The following is a 17,984-nucleotide window of genomic DNA, read 5'->3' as shown; positions in this document are numbered from 1 at the left end:
CACTCAGCAGCTCAACACATTTTACAACTCAAGAAACATTTATAATCCCCGTAAATCTGTCATTGTTAAACCATTCCAATTTATTTCTTCGAATGCCTAAAATATACATATTTCACAAATTATTACAACAAGGGATATTGCAGTGTTATGGCCTAATTCTGGTACCCATCCTGGTTTTTTTGGCCCGTTAGAGCTCGCTCGCTCGCTGCGTCCCCACTATGGCGTTTACACACATGGCAAAATTAACTGCGGGAAATTTACAATGAAACGACCTGTTGTTCTGCTTGGCGACACACCAAGAGAGAAAAATTACCGTTTATTTGACTTTGGTGAATTCCCCACAGTGGTTGATTATTCATATATTCTCTTGGATGAGATTCCCCCTTCAAGTTATATTATTTGAGCTCCTATTAAATCTAAATGAAATATACATTAGGAACAGCCCTCACTGCTCACGACCCGAGCACAGAGCGAGTAAGCATGAGTTATTATCAAAGATATATACCTTATATATAATTTCCCGATTGCTAAGATGACTTGGACGACTACTAACATTCTTAAAACTGCAATTTCTGGGTTGTCGTGAACAACAACGAATGAGATTTTTAAACATCCAAGTCAGATTACCGTCATGACCATGAATGTGCTCTAGGGATTTGAAAAAAAATAACTTTGAGTAAACTGTACAACAACAAAATAAAACCCAAAAACAAAAAGAAAAGTCACTTAAATCAAAAATGTTGTACATATATTTACAAAAAAAAGAACATTCAGTCCATTGAGAACAGCACAGCTAAAAATAATCGACAAAGACAAGTGCATCTGTCAATGAGGTTCAAGCTCTGCAGTAATTAGACGTCTAAGCCGAGGTTAAAGGGACAGTTCACCCCAAAGTCTCAATATTTTTACTCTCGCCTGTAGCGCTTTTTATCAGTCTCGATGGTTTGCTGTGAGCTGCAGCGTGTTGGAGATTTCGGCCCGTAGAGACGTCTGACTTCTCTAAAAAAACAAACTACATGGCACTTGTATTTTGGTGCCAAAAAATACATTTATTGTCGAAATCATGACTCAGTTACTGAAGATAATTCACAGACGTTGTTGTGAGCAGTTTCACGCAGGAACTATTTTCTTTGTACTGAACTAAACCTGCCCAGTATCACTGCGCAGAAGGAAGCGTGCATCTACTCGTGGACAAGAGCGAGATGTAAAAAATGGATTCATTTTTCGGTCCTTTCCATGGAGTTTTTTCAGCAGCTCGGGTGTTTTTTTATGACCGTGTGCTCGAAAACGCCATCCTGCTGCACTAAAACTGATGACTGAAGTGAGATTAAGAAACAAATTTTATCTTTTTACTTAAAACTGACTTTAATTTAATCGGGGGAAATAATTCACAGTTAAAAAAAGGTTTAAAAAAATCACAAAAGATATTATCGCAATACTCAGCGTATCACAAAAGGTTTAAAAATGGCAATAATATCGTGCAGCTCTTTTTTTTCTAGAAAGAGATTTCTTTAGACAATATTCGAATGTTATTTTTTTTGGCGCTTTAAACACCACAAGCCGAGTGCCATCTGGTTACGTTATTTTGGAGAAAAGCCAGACGCCTCTCAGGCGGATTTCTCCAAAACTCTGCAGCTCACACCCAAAAAAATCCAGACTGAGAAACGGCACTACACGTAAGAGGAAAACTATTTCGATTTTGGGGATGAACTGTCGCTTTAAAGTTCAAGTTAAGATGACAGCAGAACAGAGGATTGCTTTTTTTGAGGGACTGTGACGCTACCCAGAGACCGAGTGTACTCCTAAACCGGCGGTTACCGCTGAGACGGCGAGTGTTTGCAGGACAGTTTCTGGAATGTACTAGAACAAACAAACAAGTCTACTACATCCACGTGCGTTTACACACACGCTCGGACACAAACACGACTGTCGCTTCAAAATAAAACGCCAATCTGGAGGAAAAAAACAAACAGCAGTAATAATAATTAAAAAAGAAAAAAACGGTGAGCGCTGCTGGAGGAAACAGAGTCCTTTTCTTCAAACTGTAAAAAAACAAAACAAAAAATGGACCACTTATCTCCCGCGTGTCTCTTGGCTGCTCCGGTCTGTTCTGGTCAGTTCCCTATGATACACCACGAGCCTCGTCCGCACAATTTTTTACTGGATTCTCATTGATACTGCGACTCTTGACCACACAATGGGGTTTAGGGTACTACATGTCAGAGGTGGGTGGTGATTGGCAAATGACGAAGAGTTCTTGTTTTAAAAATTAGGGTTTTCACGTGGACTTCTGCCTATAGTGAAGCGTCAAGTCCCCTCCGCTCTTCCAGATAAAATGTTTAACTGTTCGCAGGTCCATGTTGGGATCTAGAACCTGGTGGAAAGATTAAAAAATAAATAAAAACGTTAATAAGATGACTGAGGACGCACTCGTGTAGAAAAAACCCAACGTGCGAGCAAAGACGCGGGTCCCACCTGGTCTTGACACATTAGTTCGATCTTCTCCTCGGCGAGCATGGCCATGTCCTCCTCCTTCTCCTGCTCCCCCGGCTTGTCGTTGGCCGAGGAGCTGGTGGTCTGCGACTCGTTGTCCAGGTTGATGATCTTCTCGTAAACGTGCTCCATCACCTTCCTCACCTGGAGCATGTCGCTGGCCGAGAGACGGTCCCTGCAGAACACGCGGCGGGAAAAAAATCAGCAAATGCAAACATCTGTGCGCGTATGGATTAGTGATGCACGATGTAATATAGCGGACTGATGAATTATGGCCAAAAATGCAAAAATGTATATTATGTATTAGGGCTCGGCGATATGGCTTTAAAATAATATTGCGATATTTTAAGACTATATTGCGATACACAATATAACTTTATATTTTTAAGTGTCATTTAAACTGATTTTAACTATTAAAATACAAAATTACTGGATGAACTGCAGTTACGGTAAAGTTAAGAAAAGTAGCTACTGTCATAACATTTTAATAAAAATATCGTTATAAGGCAGTTAAATAAAATACTTTTATAATACAGTTTTTAAAAAAGTATTGTTAGAATTAAATAAACCTCGATTATGTTCGATATATCACCTCCCGCTATTATGTATTATTCCTGAAGCTGAAGTGAAACTAACGGCCAGCGTGGATATTAACCGTCTGTTCAGCGCAGTATTTACTGTTTTGATGATAAAAACAACCTATTGCATCTTTAGCGTTTACATGATAAAATTTTCCCTTTTTATCGTTTTATGAAAAGGTTTGAGTTAGCCCTCAGCGACCGACTGAAATCTGAATCAGTTTAAACTTTGAGCTGACTGAGGTGTTTATATGGATCACGTTTAATGAGTTTGGGCTTTTAAACGTTTTCTAATCACATTAGCGAGCTCCACATAAACGTGTCTGCAGAGAGCGTCTCCAGAGCGATACAACACCGAGCCTTAAAACATCCAAATTATCTCACGACATTTAAACATTTCTAATCAAAATATTTTAAAAATACAAACATTTAAATTGTTTTATTTGAAAACGTATCGTACATCCCGAACTGTTGCTCACATAATGATAAAAAAATGTAAAAAATCACAGATTGGACGAGAAACTTACTTCTTCAGAGTTTTTGCTCCGGAGGAAGAATGCGGCTGGAGGTAGAACGGGATTTTGTTGAACTTGGGCATATTTTTCTGGGAGAGAAGAGGAGAGAACGAACAAACACATTAAATCCCGACGGGAGCAAACGGTCAGCACTGTATCAGAGATGTGAAACATGTTTGTGAAGAATGGCTCCACGGTGAATAAATAATCCAAAAACTGACAAATTAGTGATGAATTATAGGAAAAGGGGTTCACATAAAAAAAACTGTCCAAACAATACAAAATAGCATTTTTTCCTTAATCTAAGTTCACAGCAGCATAAAGCTTATAAAGCACTGGATAGCTTACTTACCCTAATTTATAGTCATTATAATTATATATTTAAAATTATATTGCAGTAAAAATAAATATATTTAAAATTATACATATTTTTTTCTGCAGATATTTTGGGTCATTTTCTTGTTTTTGATTCTTATTTATTTTATTTTTTATTTTTTGGCTTATTTGGCTATTTTAGGAAATATTCATTAAAACTTCTGACTTCCTCTGTAGATTATGACAGATGAGAGAATATTTGTTAGCATTTTGTGTTGCTAAGCAACAACCTAATTTCCTGTTTAAGGGTGTAAAACTGCCAAACTGATGATTTGGCAGAAACGAGTGAGAGCGGGTTTGTAAGCACCAGTCTGCAATGACAAATCTGTTTTTTTGATGTTCTCTAAATGAAAGACCTTCAGATTCACACACACACACACACACACACACACACACACTCATTTTGACTTTGATTTCATGTAAAACACAGCTGTACTTACATCTACAGTTATATCAATAACCCACTGAGGAACCGTCTCGTTCAGCAGCATCGATTCAGTCTCTCCTCCTGAGTCTCTACATAACAACCTGCAACACACGACACAACAAGTGGAGCAATAAATGCACCGACCAGCAACACAAGACCACCTTAAATTCAAAATTATAATACCAGGGTCCCCGTGAATCCTTCAAAAGTCTTGAAAAGCATTGAATTCTCCAAATTACAATTATCAGGAATTAAAATGTCTAAAATCAACATTTCATGGTCTTTAAAATGCAATGACGTGCATTTTTAACAGTGTATTGTAAAATAAAAAAATATATATGTGGAAATCTTTTATCTTTTTTAAAAAAATAATGTACTGTCTTAAATTTCTCATGATGGGAATTAAAGCAGACAGAGCGAGGAACAAAAATCTGCACTAAAACTCACCAATAAATGCTGTGAAAATTTCCCAATTCTGACCAGATTTAATCTTTTTCACTGGACTGAAAATGTGATGTTTTATGTTCTAATAAACATTTGGGCAAAATTGTTCTTAACTCTTTAAAAGGTTTTCCTTATATTGGTGTTAATTTCCTCCATAGTGGCATTAAAAAAAACTTTAAAAGTATCACATTTAATTTGACTTGAGCTGTAGGAAGTGTGACCAGTACGCCTTAAACTGACACCAGTACCGGCAGTGTCCTTTACTGGGTCTGTGTGAATGGGAGCTGGAGCTCTCAGACTGGGAGGGTCTGGCTCAGACTCTGTTAGTTTGACAGTAATTAAGAGACGATTGGGATCAGGTGCTGAACCACAGAGGCTGGCTGGAAGTTTCTGAGTGCTGCGAGAAGGATGGACAGTGGAGTTTCCTCTTTGTCTTTCCTTTTTTTGAAGTTTTAGTTAAGTTTGAAGTCGGTGTGTTTGATTTTAACGAATGAACTGTCAACGGAGGATCGACGGAGGGCGAGCTGACCGAGCGACGGCCTTCAGATCGGTGCCAGGACGGCAAGGCTCCAGGTAGGCCCACGTCCTTTACCTTTAGCCTAGCAGACAAAGGGTTAATCTCAGGTAAAATGTATGTACGAGCAGCGAGTGTTTGCCCTGAGTGACAGTATCAAGGGCCAGGGCTGTGTTTGCAGTGACAAATGAAAACGGAGGAGGATTTACATTAAAATGCCTTTTTCTGTAACGGCTGCATAATTTAATGATTTAGACATTTAAAATCTGTGAGGGGGAAAAAAATTAATTAATTAAAAAACTTTACTGTCCACAAAAATAATTTAATTATTTAGCCTGGTAAAAAAAAGTGAATTTTTTTTTATAATAAATAAATAAATCTTTATTGTAATGGCTAAATAATTTGATGATTTAGCCATGTGAAAAATGTGAAAAAATATATATATTATTATTGTTATAATAAATAAACCTTCATTGTAGTGGCTAATTAATTTAATGATTTAGCCATGTAAAAAATGTGGGGAAAAAAGCAGATAATAATACTAAATTAATTAAGAAACTTTATTGTAGTGACTTAATAATTTAATAATTTAGCCATGTGAAAAAAATGTATTGTGGCTTACGGTAATAATTTAATGATTAAGCCATGTGGAAAATGTAGGGGAAAAAAAACTTTATTGTAGTGGCAAAATCATTTAATGATTTAAATCAGAAATCTTAAATCATTTAATGATTTAGCCACCACAATAAAGGTTCCCTTAATCCCACATTACCTGCATCATCTACATGCTGCGCTCTGCATGTGAGACCACGGCTGTTCAGGACAAATATAAGAAGCGTTAAACCCTCGTCGATCAGGATTTCAGTGCAACGTTACCTAAATAGAGTTCTGCCTCCGGCTTCCCCGAAGATGACTGGCGTGTGTGGTGGCACTTGGAAATATCCATTTCCTTTCTGGACCCTGTTCTCCTGCTCTCCGTTCACTGCGGACACAAGAACCCAAACTGGTCTGACTTCTTTTACAACCGCAGGGAAAAAACACAACGACCAACTTAGCAAGAAATGTTTCACAAATTACAAAAGAAAATGAACAAAAAAAATGTTTTGAAAATTAAGAGAGGAGGATTAAAGAAAATAGTCCACAAATATAAGAAAATGTCCAGAAAACTATATTTATTCTTATAATCATTTTGTATTTAAAATTATGTTACAAAAATGCGATATATAAAGTAAATTTTTTTTTAAATTTTGGCAAATTTTTCAAGATCAATTTCTTGTTTGTTTTTTTGCTCTTTTTTGGTAACTTTTTTTGTATCTTTTTTAACAAAAAATATATAAAATAAAAACTTTTTTTAAATTTCAGTACTTTTTCAAGGTTATATTATTTTTTTAGCTCCTTTTTTTCTTACTTTTAGGTAATTGAAAGTTTTGGACCATGTCATGTTTTTGATTGCAAACAGAACAATATGTTCATGTTTCAAAGAATTAAGCATCAGCTGCTCACTGAACGCAGCAGGAAATGATGTCAAGTCTGCAGCCAAAAGGATAAAAGACAAAAAAGAGCACTGCAGAGGTTTGGTGCTGCAGCAGTGGACGGACGGTCAGCCTTTCTCCTTACCGTGGTTCACCTCGTTCTCCTCCTCGTCCATGGGGTTGATGCGAGTTCGGGGCCAGAACTCGAGCAGAGCCTGCAGCAGCAGTCCACCCAGGTTCACTGCAGAGAGTCAAACGCACTTAGCAGAGCTGTGAGATGATGATTTGTATATAAACGGTGATTATGTCGCGCGTCTTACACTTTGGGTCGGATCCGTCGGAGCTTGAAAACCCGGCGTCCTTTGCAGACACCCAGGCAGCGAAGCAGTCGCTCTCGTCCAAAGTGATTGTGAGCATCTGTTGATTAGAGGAAGCGGAAAACACAACAGTGAGGAAACCGGCCGCTCACCGTCACAGCTGCTCAGACGATGAAAAGTTGTGACTCACCCCAGTTTTCAGATCAACAGAGAACCAGTTTGGCACGTAGACCATCTTGAATCGCTTTTTAATCTCTTCATCGAACTCCACTTTTCCCAAGTCTTCACCCTTACAAGCCTGAAGGAAGAAAAAACTCTCAAAGTCAATCCAAACTACAGTTTCACATCAGGCGTCTTTAATCCGGAGCGACTACATTCATACGTTTGACGTGCCTTCATATAGGATATTTAACATCAGTATTTTCAATGAGAAATCGTTTTTGTTTTTTAATGTCTGTGATGTAAATCTAAATCTGATCTTGATTATTAAAATAATACTTTATTTATTACAAAACAAAAATACACATATAAAGTATAAGAAAAGATGTCAAAGATGTCCTAATATTTTTATTAAAAAAAATTCCATATGAGTTTTGCAGAGAAGCTGCTGAAAATGTTCGTATGACCAAAATGTGAAGTACTTTCACTGTACATTACTGTAATTTAGGTTGGATCCGACCACGCTGGAAGTGTAGATACAGAGAGACAATTACACCAAATGGTGCAGTAAGAATTTTTTTTTTCAGGTAAAATAAATAAATAAATAAATAAATAAATAAATGGTGAATGTAATTTTTAAAATTACGTGTGCCGGTGCGGATAATAAATAATAATAATAATTACAATAATAATAATATTAATAATAATAAAAGACATCGTACTCTGTGAAAAATATTAGGAGCCCTGAAGAGGTCAGAAGTGTGAAATGTTAGAACATAATTTAAACCTCTACATTCGCTACAGTTAGATTATAGTTGGATATGTAGTTGCGTGCTTGGAAATAACTCGAGTATGGCGTTTACCTTGAGGACATCCCAGAAAGCCACATTGTTGTTGGTATCTTTGGTGAGTATGTGTCTCTTGTCATTCAGAATGTGGCACTGTATGATACTGGCACCGCCTGCAGCAACACAAAGGTTTTACTTCAACTGAATGTGAGAGAGATGTAGAAAATACTGTAGTTTTATGTGAGTAACCGTGTTTACCCTTGATGACTTGCTCTGGCTGAGTACACAGTGGAGTCAGAGGGGTACTGCAGTCGTTGTCGTACTCTCCCGATGATCGGAAGTTGTGCATTCCCTTTAGAGACTGCACACACGTACAGAAAACAATAATCAGCACCGATTGTCCTGGATTTTAATAATCGCTTCCTAAAGCTCTCCCGCGGTGATTAATGTAATGCAATTATCTTTGGTGTATCACCCACATCGTCACAAAGCTGGTTTAAATTCTTACACAAATTACAGGAGGATTACTGCTGAACGGCATCAGCGTATCTACAGTGGTTACGCTGACAGTCGAGCGGCGACCTCAGAGGTGTCACGCATGCTTACCCATTTATTAACGGATGACTTGGTGGTGGAGACCCAGATTGCTGGAGGTGGGTCAGCAGATCTGTCCAGTTCCATCTGAGCAAAACAGAAAGACGGCAAAAGGCTGAGTGACTCCCAACGGTTAGCTACGAGCACAGAAATGACTGCGGAGACCACAGCGTCATCAGGGACGGGCAGAGATTTTATTGATACTATTTCTTATCTTTGCTCCGATTCTTGATCGATTTCCTTATTGATTTCTCAAAAAAATGTCCCTCATAGGGAAGAAAGTAGGCTTCCACAAGTGTGAGTTTGAGTCTCTGAGTGTGAAGACAGTGGAAGTGGAGAAAAAGGCGTGCATGTGACGCGGCGTGGTGCTGATGTTAGTATAAAGTGAGATATTTACTCTACAGACACACACACGTGCTGCTCCGTTAGGAAGCAGCGTCGAGTTTAGGATTCATGATATCATTTCTAAATATTTTCATTGCACCTTCACCAGGGTAACGTCTGCAGTTTTTTTCAGGTAATTTTCTTTTTACTACTTAATTACTATTTTAAGTTGCTCTTTGGCTAATTTCCATGTTTTTGAAAGAAATGAATTTATTCAGGGAAGCGTATAAATTAGATACAGTAGTGCATTACTGATTGAATCTTTACTGCACAACAAAACATTTATTCCCGGTTAAAATGCGCCTCTTACTTTGAGCACCGGGGCCTTCTCCTCACAGATGAGCACACGGATGTCCGGGTTACGCAGGTCAGTGCAGTAGATCTTTTTGTCTCTGCCTCCAGAGTAGACGTGTGTAAAGGCCTCGTTGACCTGCAGGGCCCAGACGCCTTCGTCGTGCACCCGGTAGGTGGCGATGCATCTCTGCTGTCCGAGCGACCACAGGCGGATGGTCCCGTCCGAGCTGCCCGACAGGCACTGTGGACGAGGACGGCAGGTTTAGATTTTAAAATCTACAGTATGTAAGAGCTGTAAACACTGTGTAGTTTACAGATCTGTACTCACTTGAGTGCCGTCTCGATTCAGCAGCAGCGACTTGACGTTGTCTGTGTGTCCTTTTAGCTTCATCAGTTTTGCACATGTTCGAGGGTCCCAAACTCTCAGGACCTGAAGGAAGATAAAAGGAGGGAGTGAAGACGAAAACGTCCTCTCTGTATTGACAGGCACGCTGGAACCAAGTAAAATAACAGTTAAATTAGGTAAGGTATACAATGCAGGACTTTAATTTAAAAACAACAAAAAAAGAAAAAAAAAAGGAAAAAAAAAACATAAAAAATATGAGAAATATATATTTACAAAAAAAAGAGAGAGAAATGACCTGAAAAAAATCTTTAAAAATATTAGAATTTTGTAAACTAATTTAAAATATAATAATTATGAATAAAGTTCACAGGACACGTGTCTGTAGCATGACCATATTGACAAAATTTTAAACACAGATACATATTGTATGCATGATCTAAGCAGATGCGGTTAATTCCAGCAGGTAGCCAAAAACCCCAATTTATACATCCAAACAACTTCTATAAAAATGAAGTGTATGGTAACCAGACCAGGCTTCAAACTGTGACCTTTATTTGTCAGAATGTGTAGCTACACCGGGATTGTAAAACAGACTAGGTGTTTATTTGCGACTAGGAAGTTTTATTTGAAGTTTTACAATAATTTCATTTTAAAAATATAAATAAAAATTTCCAGATGCAATTTTACCATGGCAGGTAAACTAATCAGTGTTGTTTTAATGGAGTTTCACTGACCTGACGGTGTGCATATCTGTGTGTGTCAAACCTTTTCTGTAGATCCAGATACGATGACTGTGCCCATCTGGTTCATAGCCAGACTGTAGATGGAGTCCTTGTTCCCGCTGAGTGACGAGGCTGTTTGAAGACAAGTTACAGTGAGTCCTCAGGCACACATCATCTCCCACAGAAACACGTCGTCCAGTAAAAAACTGTACAAAAATATCAGAACTACGCTCAGAAATGGGCACAAAGTGTCGCAGAGGAACAAACCATACTCACTGGTGACAGTGTTGTTGGAAGCAGTGAGCGCTGTTAGTGTGTTCACGTCCCAAAGAAAGATCTGCCGGTCCAGACCTGCGGACGCCACCAGCTCCTTGTCCTTGGCGTAGGCCAGAGCTTTCACGTAGTCCTTGTGTGTTCGTAACGTCGACATGCAGAAGCCTTTATGCGCGTTCCACACTTTGACCGTTGTGTCCGATGAGGCAGATATCACTGATGACGAGAGAGTGAAAATGTGTCAGATAAGTCAGCCAGAATAGAAATGAATAATAATAAACTGTATCTGTAAGGCCCTTTAAAAAAATAAAGTTACAGAGTGCTTTACATGGTTAATAAAAATAATAGATAAGATGTATATAGTGCTTTTTTAAGTATTCAAAGATGCTTTACATGAAATGCAAAAAGACAAATACAAAATACTAAAACTCCAATTTCAAACTATGCAGGATTTAGGCAAATAAAATAATTTTCAGAAATACAAAATAAAGAATCCCAGCAATAACAATAAATACTGACAATGTTGGCAACTAACTGCCCTGATGATTGCACAAAGGCAAATAAAATCGAACAATTAGAAGACAAAAATAAAAGAAGAGAATAACCAATGACAAGATAAAAACTATAACAATAATTAAACAATCAAATATAGTTGAAAATAAAACCACGTACAGAAGAATAGAGCAGGCGAGGCCCAACGATACAATATTATCAGAATATTTGAGTCACAATACTAATATAATATTATACTATTATACTATAATATTATTACAATCTTATACAACATATGATATGCTGAGTGTTATAATAACGTTATGATTTATTCCCTGTTTTCAACAGTAAATGTCCCTAAAGGAAAAAAACTGTCAACGTCGGTTTTATGTAATAAGATAATGTTTTAAGGATAAAGATTCTCACTTAAATCAGTTTATTGCAGCAAAATGTACAAAGTAGACTGAAAAAGCAACTGATTTTATTATTGTATTAGGCTGCTGCCAAAAGTTGAATTTGCTTAAAAGTAATATAAATCTTATATAATAAAACATTTAAATGACACTTTTGTTAGTAGTCAGTACTTTTTTTATTGACTTTTCCCCTCAGTCCTATGGTAGAATAAAAAAGCCAGTATAACATGCTAAAAAATGTATAAACCCTAATTAAAACAGCTTTTTGTAATCACACTCACATGTTTTTCCATTGCAGCAGAGCACTATGTCATTAACCCAGTCTGTGTGATGCTCCATGGAGGCAATGTACGGGTCCTGCTGCGATGAAAAAGACAAATTAAGACATTTCCATGCAAAAATGCAGCTGCAGTGTAATTTTGGTATAGAGTCTCAGAAGCTTTACTTTATGCTGGTAGACGCTCCATATCCGGATGATAGAGTCCCGTCCAGCGGTGAAGAGCCGGTTCAGCGCAGGGTCGAGCTGGAGCGCGTTCACCCCATTTCGGTTGTACTTCTCCACCTCATCTCTAATGACGTACGACACCTGAAACACAAAGAGCAGCGCTGAGGTCACACTCCCGTCTCGACCACTTCTGTGATTATTTAAAACACCCATTTCCTTGTGCAAAGTGCGAGACTTCACTGCGCTAAGGGCCTGTTCGTTATCAATGAGAGAGGAGGGGGAGGTGCCAAACAGGGGAGGCATGTTAAGTAATTTTTAAGCACTGGCTAGGGACTTATATTTTTTAAACATACAACGTGTTTTGTATTTATTTTACCACTGATTTTTTTTTTTTAAAGATTATTTTTTTTGGCATTTCCACCTTTATTAAATAGGACAGATTAATAGCGTGAAAGGGGGAGAGACAGTGGGGATGACGTGCAGCAAAGGGCCCCGAGTGGGAGTCGAACCTGAGGCTGCTGCATCAAGGACACTGCCTTTAATTATGGGGCACCTGCTTTATCCACTCAGCCACTGATGCCCCTTTACCACTGATTTTTAAAGAAAACATGCTTTCCATATAGGGATGGGCATTTTAAGTGACTTCCGTATTTGAGTACTCGCAGTGCATAAGTACTCGCAAAATTTAAATTTAAATTTTTTAAAAAATCTGATGTAAGAATAGTAATGTAAGTCAGCCCACAACTGAAAACAAGTGCAATTTGAAATTAATTAATTAAACAACCAGCCTGTTAAACCATAAATTGAGAGTAAGCACAAGAAAAAAAGCAAATTTTCTGCCACTGCCGTGATGATAAAAGTTCATGTTCAAGCAGCTTTATTGTCGTTATATTGAGGGTTAAAGAACAAAATAATGAAAGTCAGTTTTATTGCAGGACCGGTCAGTTCACTGTCTGCCTGGTACGAGCTAACACGGCAGCAGCTCCTACAATCTGACACAGAAACCGAAACAGCTCGACTCGTCGTTATGCTGCATTCATGTGACATCAGAAGGTCGCAGTGAAAGAGCAAAGAAACGGATGAGGTGAGCCAGGATTTATGCTAAATAAAATAACATTTCTAATTCACACTACTACATGGACAGCAGTTAACATATATACCACAATACTCTTTGAACATAAATTGGTATTTAATATGTGAATTTATAAAAAAGGTTTCTTACCATTGACCAAACAGTGACTTTTGCTCCCCATGTTTATGCATTTATGACATTAAGACGGCAACTCGTGTTATAAAATAACGTTGTTATCAATGTTAGTACACTCCCCTGTCATGCTTTATGGATAAAAGTTTGCTTGCTTGCTACAGCTAATAGATGCAGATACTAAAATGTGCAACTACTAAAAGTAAATGGTAACTACTAAGAAACAAACAAACTAAATATATAATTTTTACCATCACTTTCTGACAGTTTACATACTTTCCACCATTTCTGCTTCCCTGAAACTTCATGTAAATGTCACAACTCAGGTATTATTGAAATTTCCCAATTTTTCACTCGTAATTACAATTTTGGAGGCCCTTTAATGTGCTCTTAACTCTTATATTTAGTAAAAAATATGATATGTCTGAGGAGCATTTGAAGGCAGCATTACAATTGTTAATAGCTGTCCATTAACTGTCTTAGCCTGTCAGCAGATGTGGAATACATGTTTTCTATAAAAAAGACAAAAATGGTATCATTTATCATCGCCAGAAACTTTAAAAACAGAAATTATCTTTGGATTTTCAAGGTTCTCCAGGTCCTACTTGAACACTTCATGTTCTTCAATCATAAAGAAAAAAATTAAATAGTTATTAGTTTTAAATTTTTTAAAAAGTTTTTTTAATATTTTTTAGAAAAGGTTTGCATGAACAAGCATGCATGATTAAAACAACTTTTTCAATTCCATCTATAACTTAACTTTCAAAAATGAAAGAGTACGTTTTTTATATCTTAAATCTAATTTATAGTGAAGGGAGGGTCGTGCATTTTTTCCAAAGTCACTCAGGGAGGCTCCAGGAAAAATATATCTAGCTTCGCGGAGGTTCAAAATAATAATAACAAAAAAACAAAAACAAAGTCAAACTCCAGCCACGTTCCTCCGCAGAGTAAAGAACAGTCCCTAAGTCTCGTGCTCTTTTAACGTAAAGACATGCAGCTACGGAAACATACTAAATGACACATTTAATGGTGTGTAATTACCCATGGATTCATATTAACAATGTACAAAATCAACAGTTATAACGTGTTGTGATTGTGTAGTAACGTGCAGAGGCAGGGTGCACGACAGACCCACCGGGGCACGTACGTTTTCCCAGCAATTAGACCGAGCCCGGATACAGTTAGCTAGGCTACCGTCCCCGCTATAACAGCGTTAAAAATACCGCTCAGACAGCACGTGGATCATCCGTACTCACCGACGAGCTTTGTAATCATGTTATGCCGCACATGACACACTTCTTATATGATTGTGATTTACAAAAAGCACGTAGTGATTCATACGTTAGCGTTAGCAGAGGGCGCTAACAAGTAACGTAGGCTAAGCTAAGCTAGCAGGGTTAGCCGGCTTGAGTCATGACTCATAACAGCAGCGCTGCTCTGCGCGGACGGTTTCTGCCGCCCGCAAACTGTCCGCGGAGCACTTTTTAAAGACGGAGACAACAAAGCTGCAGCTGCCACACACTTTGCAATAATGCAACTATTATAATTTACCTGTACTTTTCTCCGCCCAGCAGCATTTTGCCTGTGATGCGTGGCCATCTTGCATGTTGACAGTCAATTCATGTGATGCTACATCCGGAAAAAAAAGAAAACATATGCACCTGAGCTTTATGGGTAATGTAGTTTTCACACTGTGCTCCAGTGTAATGTAAATTAGAAGTAAAAGGCGTTCAAATGACTCGGAATTAGGGGTGTTGGGGTCAACCTGGGGCCCCAATTGAAAGGGCCCTTACTGGCAAACAGTTATAGCCCACTGTAATGATTATATACACCGCGGAAAAATCTAAATGCAACACATTTTGCTGTAATTTTTCATAGGTTTAACCCTATACATTCTTGATCTAAATTAAATTTTCTTGTATTCAGACTAGGGGTCGACCGATATTAGTTTTTCAGGGCCGATACAACTCCCGAATATTACTAATTAATGAGACCGATAACTAAAATTTGGAATTGACATACATTTACAATAAAAAAGGAAAACCCTTCTGTCAATACTTAGAATAAACTCCAAAATAAAACTTATTAAAAATGTCTTGAGCAAATTTTAAATCAAAACTGAAACACTCAACATCATATACAGCAAGTTCCCAAGTTTTTTATAAAGTTAGGTAAAAATTTAAAACTAATAAATAAAAATAGCTCCCTGAGTAAAAGTTCCTCCCATGCTAACACTTTCTTTGCACTTTGAAATTATTAAATTTATCATGATCATTTAAGTAAAATGTCAAAACAGATAATCGTCAAAATGCCATATATGCTCCAATAATCGGCCCGGCCGATAATCTGTCGACCCCTCATTCAGAAGCCTTTCACAAGCATATATAAATACCTTTAAAACCTGAGCATATTGATTTGACTTATTGAAAACACGGAAAAAAGGCAACAATCTTGCCAGTAAAAGACCTGAAAATTTACAAGAAATAAGTAAAAGTTACAAGAAAAAATGTCCTGAAAGGGAGAAAGGAAAAATATTGGCAAATTGTAAAAAAAATAAAATAAAATAAATAATAATAATAATAATAATATTTTTAAAAGACTTCTGCATATATATGTATGATATCAAAAACAGAAATAGATTTGTCTACTATTTTAGCTATTTTATTTTTTTCCCTTGTTTTGTTTGTCAAAGCGCTTGATAAACTCTGTCTATAAAGGTGCTATATAAATAAAGTTATATGTAACCTGTCCTGTCTTTGACACGTTGAGCTTTATTTCCCAAACTTATTCATATAAAGTCTTCTGTTGGCCACTGGAGGGAGCAATAAGAGACCAACACTGTAACAGGCCTGAGCTACAAGGTTATCCTAAATCAGCTCCCCTCAGCTGTTTGGAAACACAATAACATGCTGACAGCTTGTGTTAAACCTGTAATTTTATGGTTCATTCAAGTGCAACAGGAAGTTATTCCAAATCAGGCTGACAGTTTATTTTTCATTAGTTCTTTCCTGTTGCTGACAGATTGAAATTAGTTGTTGTATTTCATGGTAAGCATACAGCCTGTCGCTGAACTTCAAGTCAAATGAGGTGAAAATACATTGAATTTTGTGATTAAAGTTAAAAACAAGTTTATATATTTCAGAAAACAAAATATCAAAATTAGAATAAGGTTATTACAGAGTAGGTTTTCAGTTACAAGGGATTTGCTTTGGTTTTTGTAAAAAATAGCGGCTACGAGTGGCACCATCTTTGACATTAATAACGTCATTTTTCTCAAAAAATATACTACATAGCATTTATTATTATTACATATTTTTATACGTAAGTATTCTCTTAGTATTTATATTGCATAGTATGGTAATTTGTTTTTAAGACTTTTTCTCCTGTGGATATTTACAGATGTGCTTTTATATTATGTTAATGATTAAACTACTCATTAAAAAAGATTGCCCAATTTTTCTGATTTGTTCTTTTGCTTCTTGTTTCCTTTGTGACAGATTGTCTACAACTGAGAATTTCAGAGTAATGTGGCTGACATCTACTTACTGCATCATCTTTGATCATATTTTAAGTGACATAAATAGAAAAAAAAATATCTGTAATATACAGGGTGGCACACAACAGCATGAGTCATGATTTTATGTCAGCTGGTGTCCTAAAAACATCACTTCAGAAAAATCTCATTTCAGCTAAAATTTTGTCCCATCTCACCTGAATGCATTAACCATTTGTTAACATTGGGAAAGAGACCTCCTTAAATCACTGGAGAATTTTTTTTGAGACATGTTGACTTTTCAGAACGCATTTTTTTATAGCCATTATTTAAAAAATTCAGTCCTAAAGACGTAAAATGCGCTATTTTCCGAATCAAGATTTGGAATTCGGTCTTTCTCCAGACATACAATGAACGCGCATCGGACCCGCGGGACACTACCGCGAGAGCGCGCATGTAACTCTAAGAGTTTCTGACAGCACAGGCTTCCTACCGGCTGTAATAACGGATATTTTTGCTGTTATTAATCATTTTTTAATCACAATTCATCATTTTTACCATTTTACGACACATCTATACGCTGCTGGCTGTAAAGCTGTAATATGGAGGTCTTACCGTGTCTGTATCAGAGACCGTATGTATGGTATGTCTGTATTCAAACTACCGGTTATTAATGAGCAGCGGAGCTCTAGAGACAGTTACTGAAAGGTACTGAACGCAGTATTTTTAAAAGTTGAGCTGTGTAATAAAACATGGGGCAATATTACAAGCACCACCTTTTATTACCTTTTTATGGGCACGACACCTTCCGATTCTGTTAATTTGATTTCTCCGGTCGAGATTATGATATAATCCCCTGATGAATTGTATGTATATGTGTGTATATATATATAGAGAGAGAGATAAATATACCATTATCTGATAATCACGTAAATATTAAAACCGACAGCGCTGTCGTTATACCGCCGATTAGCTGCTGTTGCTAATAAGCTAAGCTACTACGAGAGGAATGCTCGTGCACCGGCGCTGTTCGCTTCGAGCACTCGGGTCATCTGTGTGAGCGAGCCTGTGGGTCGGAGTCCGCTCGGGTACACTCGGCTGCGTTCGGCTGTCGTTAATCACTTCCACGCATGCTCTATGGGACAGTAGATCCGGGTATTTTGCACTTTTCTAAACCCGGAAAAAGAGTATTCTCTGCTTCCTTATAATACATCCATGGCCTTCATGCGCCACTCATAATAC

General features: G+C 37.4%; 1 protein-coding gene and 1 long non-coding RNA gene across 3 annotated transcripts; one reads left to right on the top strand and one right to left on the bottom strand.

Annotated features, from left to right (window-relative positions):
• Positions 1-57: 57 nt before the first annotated feature.
• Positions 58-14,920, bottom strand: LOC121951519 (WD repeat-containing protein 48). Of its 2 annotated transcripts, none has more exons than XM_088085896.1 (18): positions 14,801-14,920; positions 12,046-12,186; positions 11,882-11,960; positions 10,699-10,911; positions 10,466-10,554; positions 9,683-9,784; positions 9,371-9,595; positions 8,689-8,763; positions 8,341-8,443; positions 8,158-8,255; positions 7,326-7,433; positions 7,139-7,235; positions 6,964-7,059; positions 6,223-6,328; positions 4,402-4,489; positions 3,599-3,675; positions 2,476-2,668; positions 58-2,374 (listed from the first exon to the last, which is right to left on the bottom strand). In XM_088085896.1, exons 1-18 carry the CDS (start codon positions 14,846-14,848, stop codon positions 2,279-2,281), a joined length of 2,034 nt encoding a protein of 677 aa, XP_087942022.1. In that variant the 5' UTR covers positions 14,849-14,920; the 3' UTR covers positions 58-2,278. The 2 variants fall into 2 exon arrangements, with proteins under 2 accessions (XP_087942022.1, XP_087942024.1); XM_088085898.1 differs by having other exon boundaries at positions 11,882-11,957.
• On the top strand, positions 5,131-16,868 carry LOC148188136 (uncharacterized). Its single transcript, XR_015778226.1, has 4 exons — positions 5,131-5,405; positions 10,477-10,574; positions 12,981-13,129; positions 16,747-16,868. It is a non-coding gene; the product is annotated as an uncharacterized LOC148188136 (long non-coding RNA).
• Positions 16,869-17,984: the final 1,116 nt, after the last annotated feature.

The sequence above is a fragment of the Plectropomus leopardus genome, chromosome 12 (assembly GCF_026936395.1).
Source record: "Plectropomus leopardus strain MGB_pleo_1.0 chromosome 12, ASM2693639v1, whole genome shotgun sequence".
In the NCBI taxonomy this organism is placed as follows: Eukaryota; Metazoa; Chordata; class Actinopteri; order Perciformes; family Serranidae; genus Plectropomus; species Plectropomus leopardus.
This window is presented reverse-complemented; position numbering and strand designations above follow the sequence as displayed.

What these genes read in the sequence shown, in the direction of transcription:
- LOC121951519 (XM_088085896.1), bottom strand. Translation starts at nt 14,848, where the DNA reads ATGGCCACGCATCACAGGCAAAATGCTGCTGGGCGGAGAAAAGTACAG. An exon ending in CTGGGCGGAGAAAAGTACAG is followed by an intron (nt 12,187 to 14,800) that starts GTAAATTATAAT and finishes TTTGTGTTTCAG; the next exon opens with GTGTCGTACGTCATTAGAGA. An exon ending in CGACGGATCCGACCCAAAGT is followed by an intron (nt 7,060 to 7,138) that starts GTAAGACGCGCG and finishes GACTCTCTGCAG; the next exon opens with TGAACCTGGGTGGACTGCTG.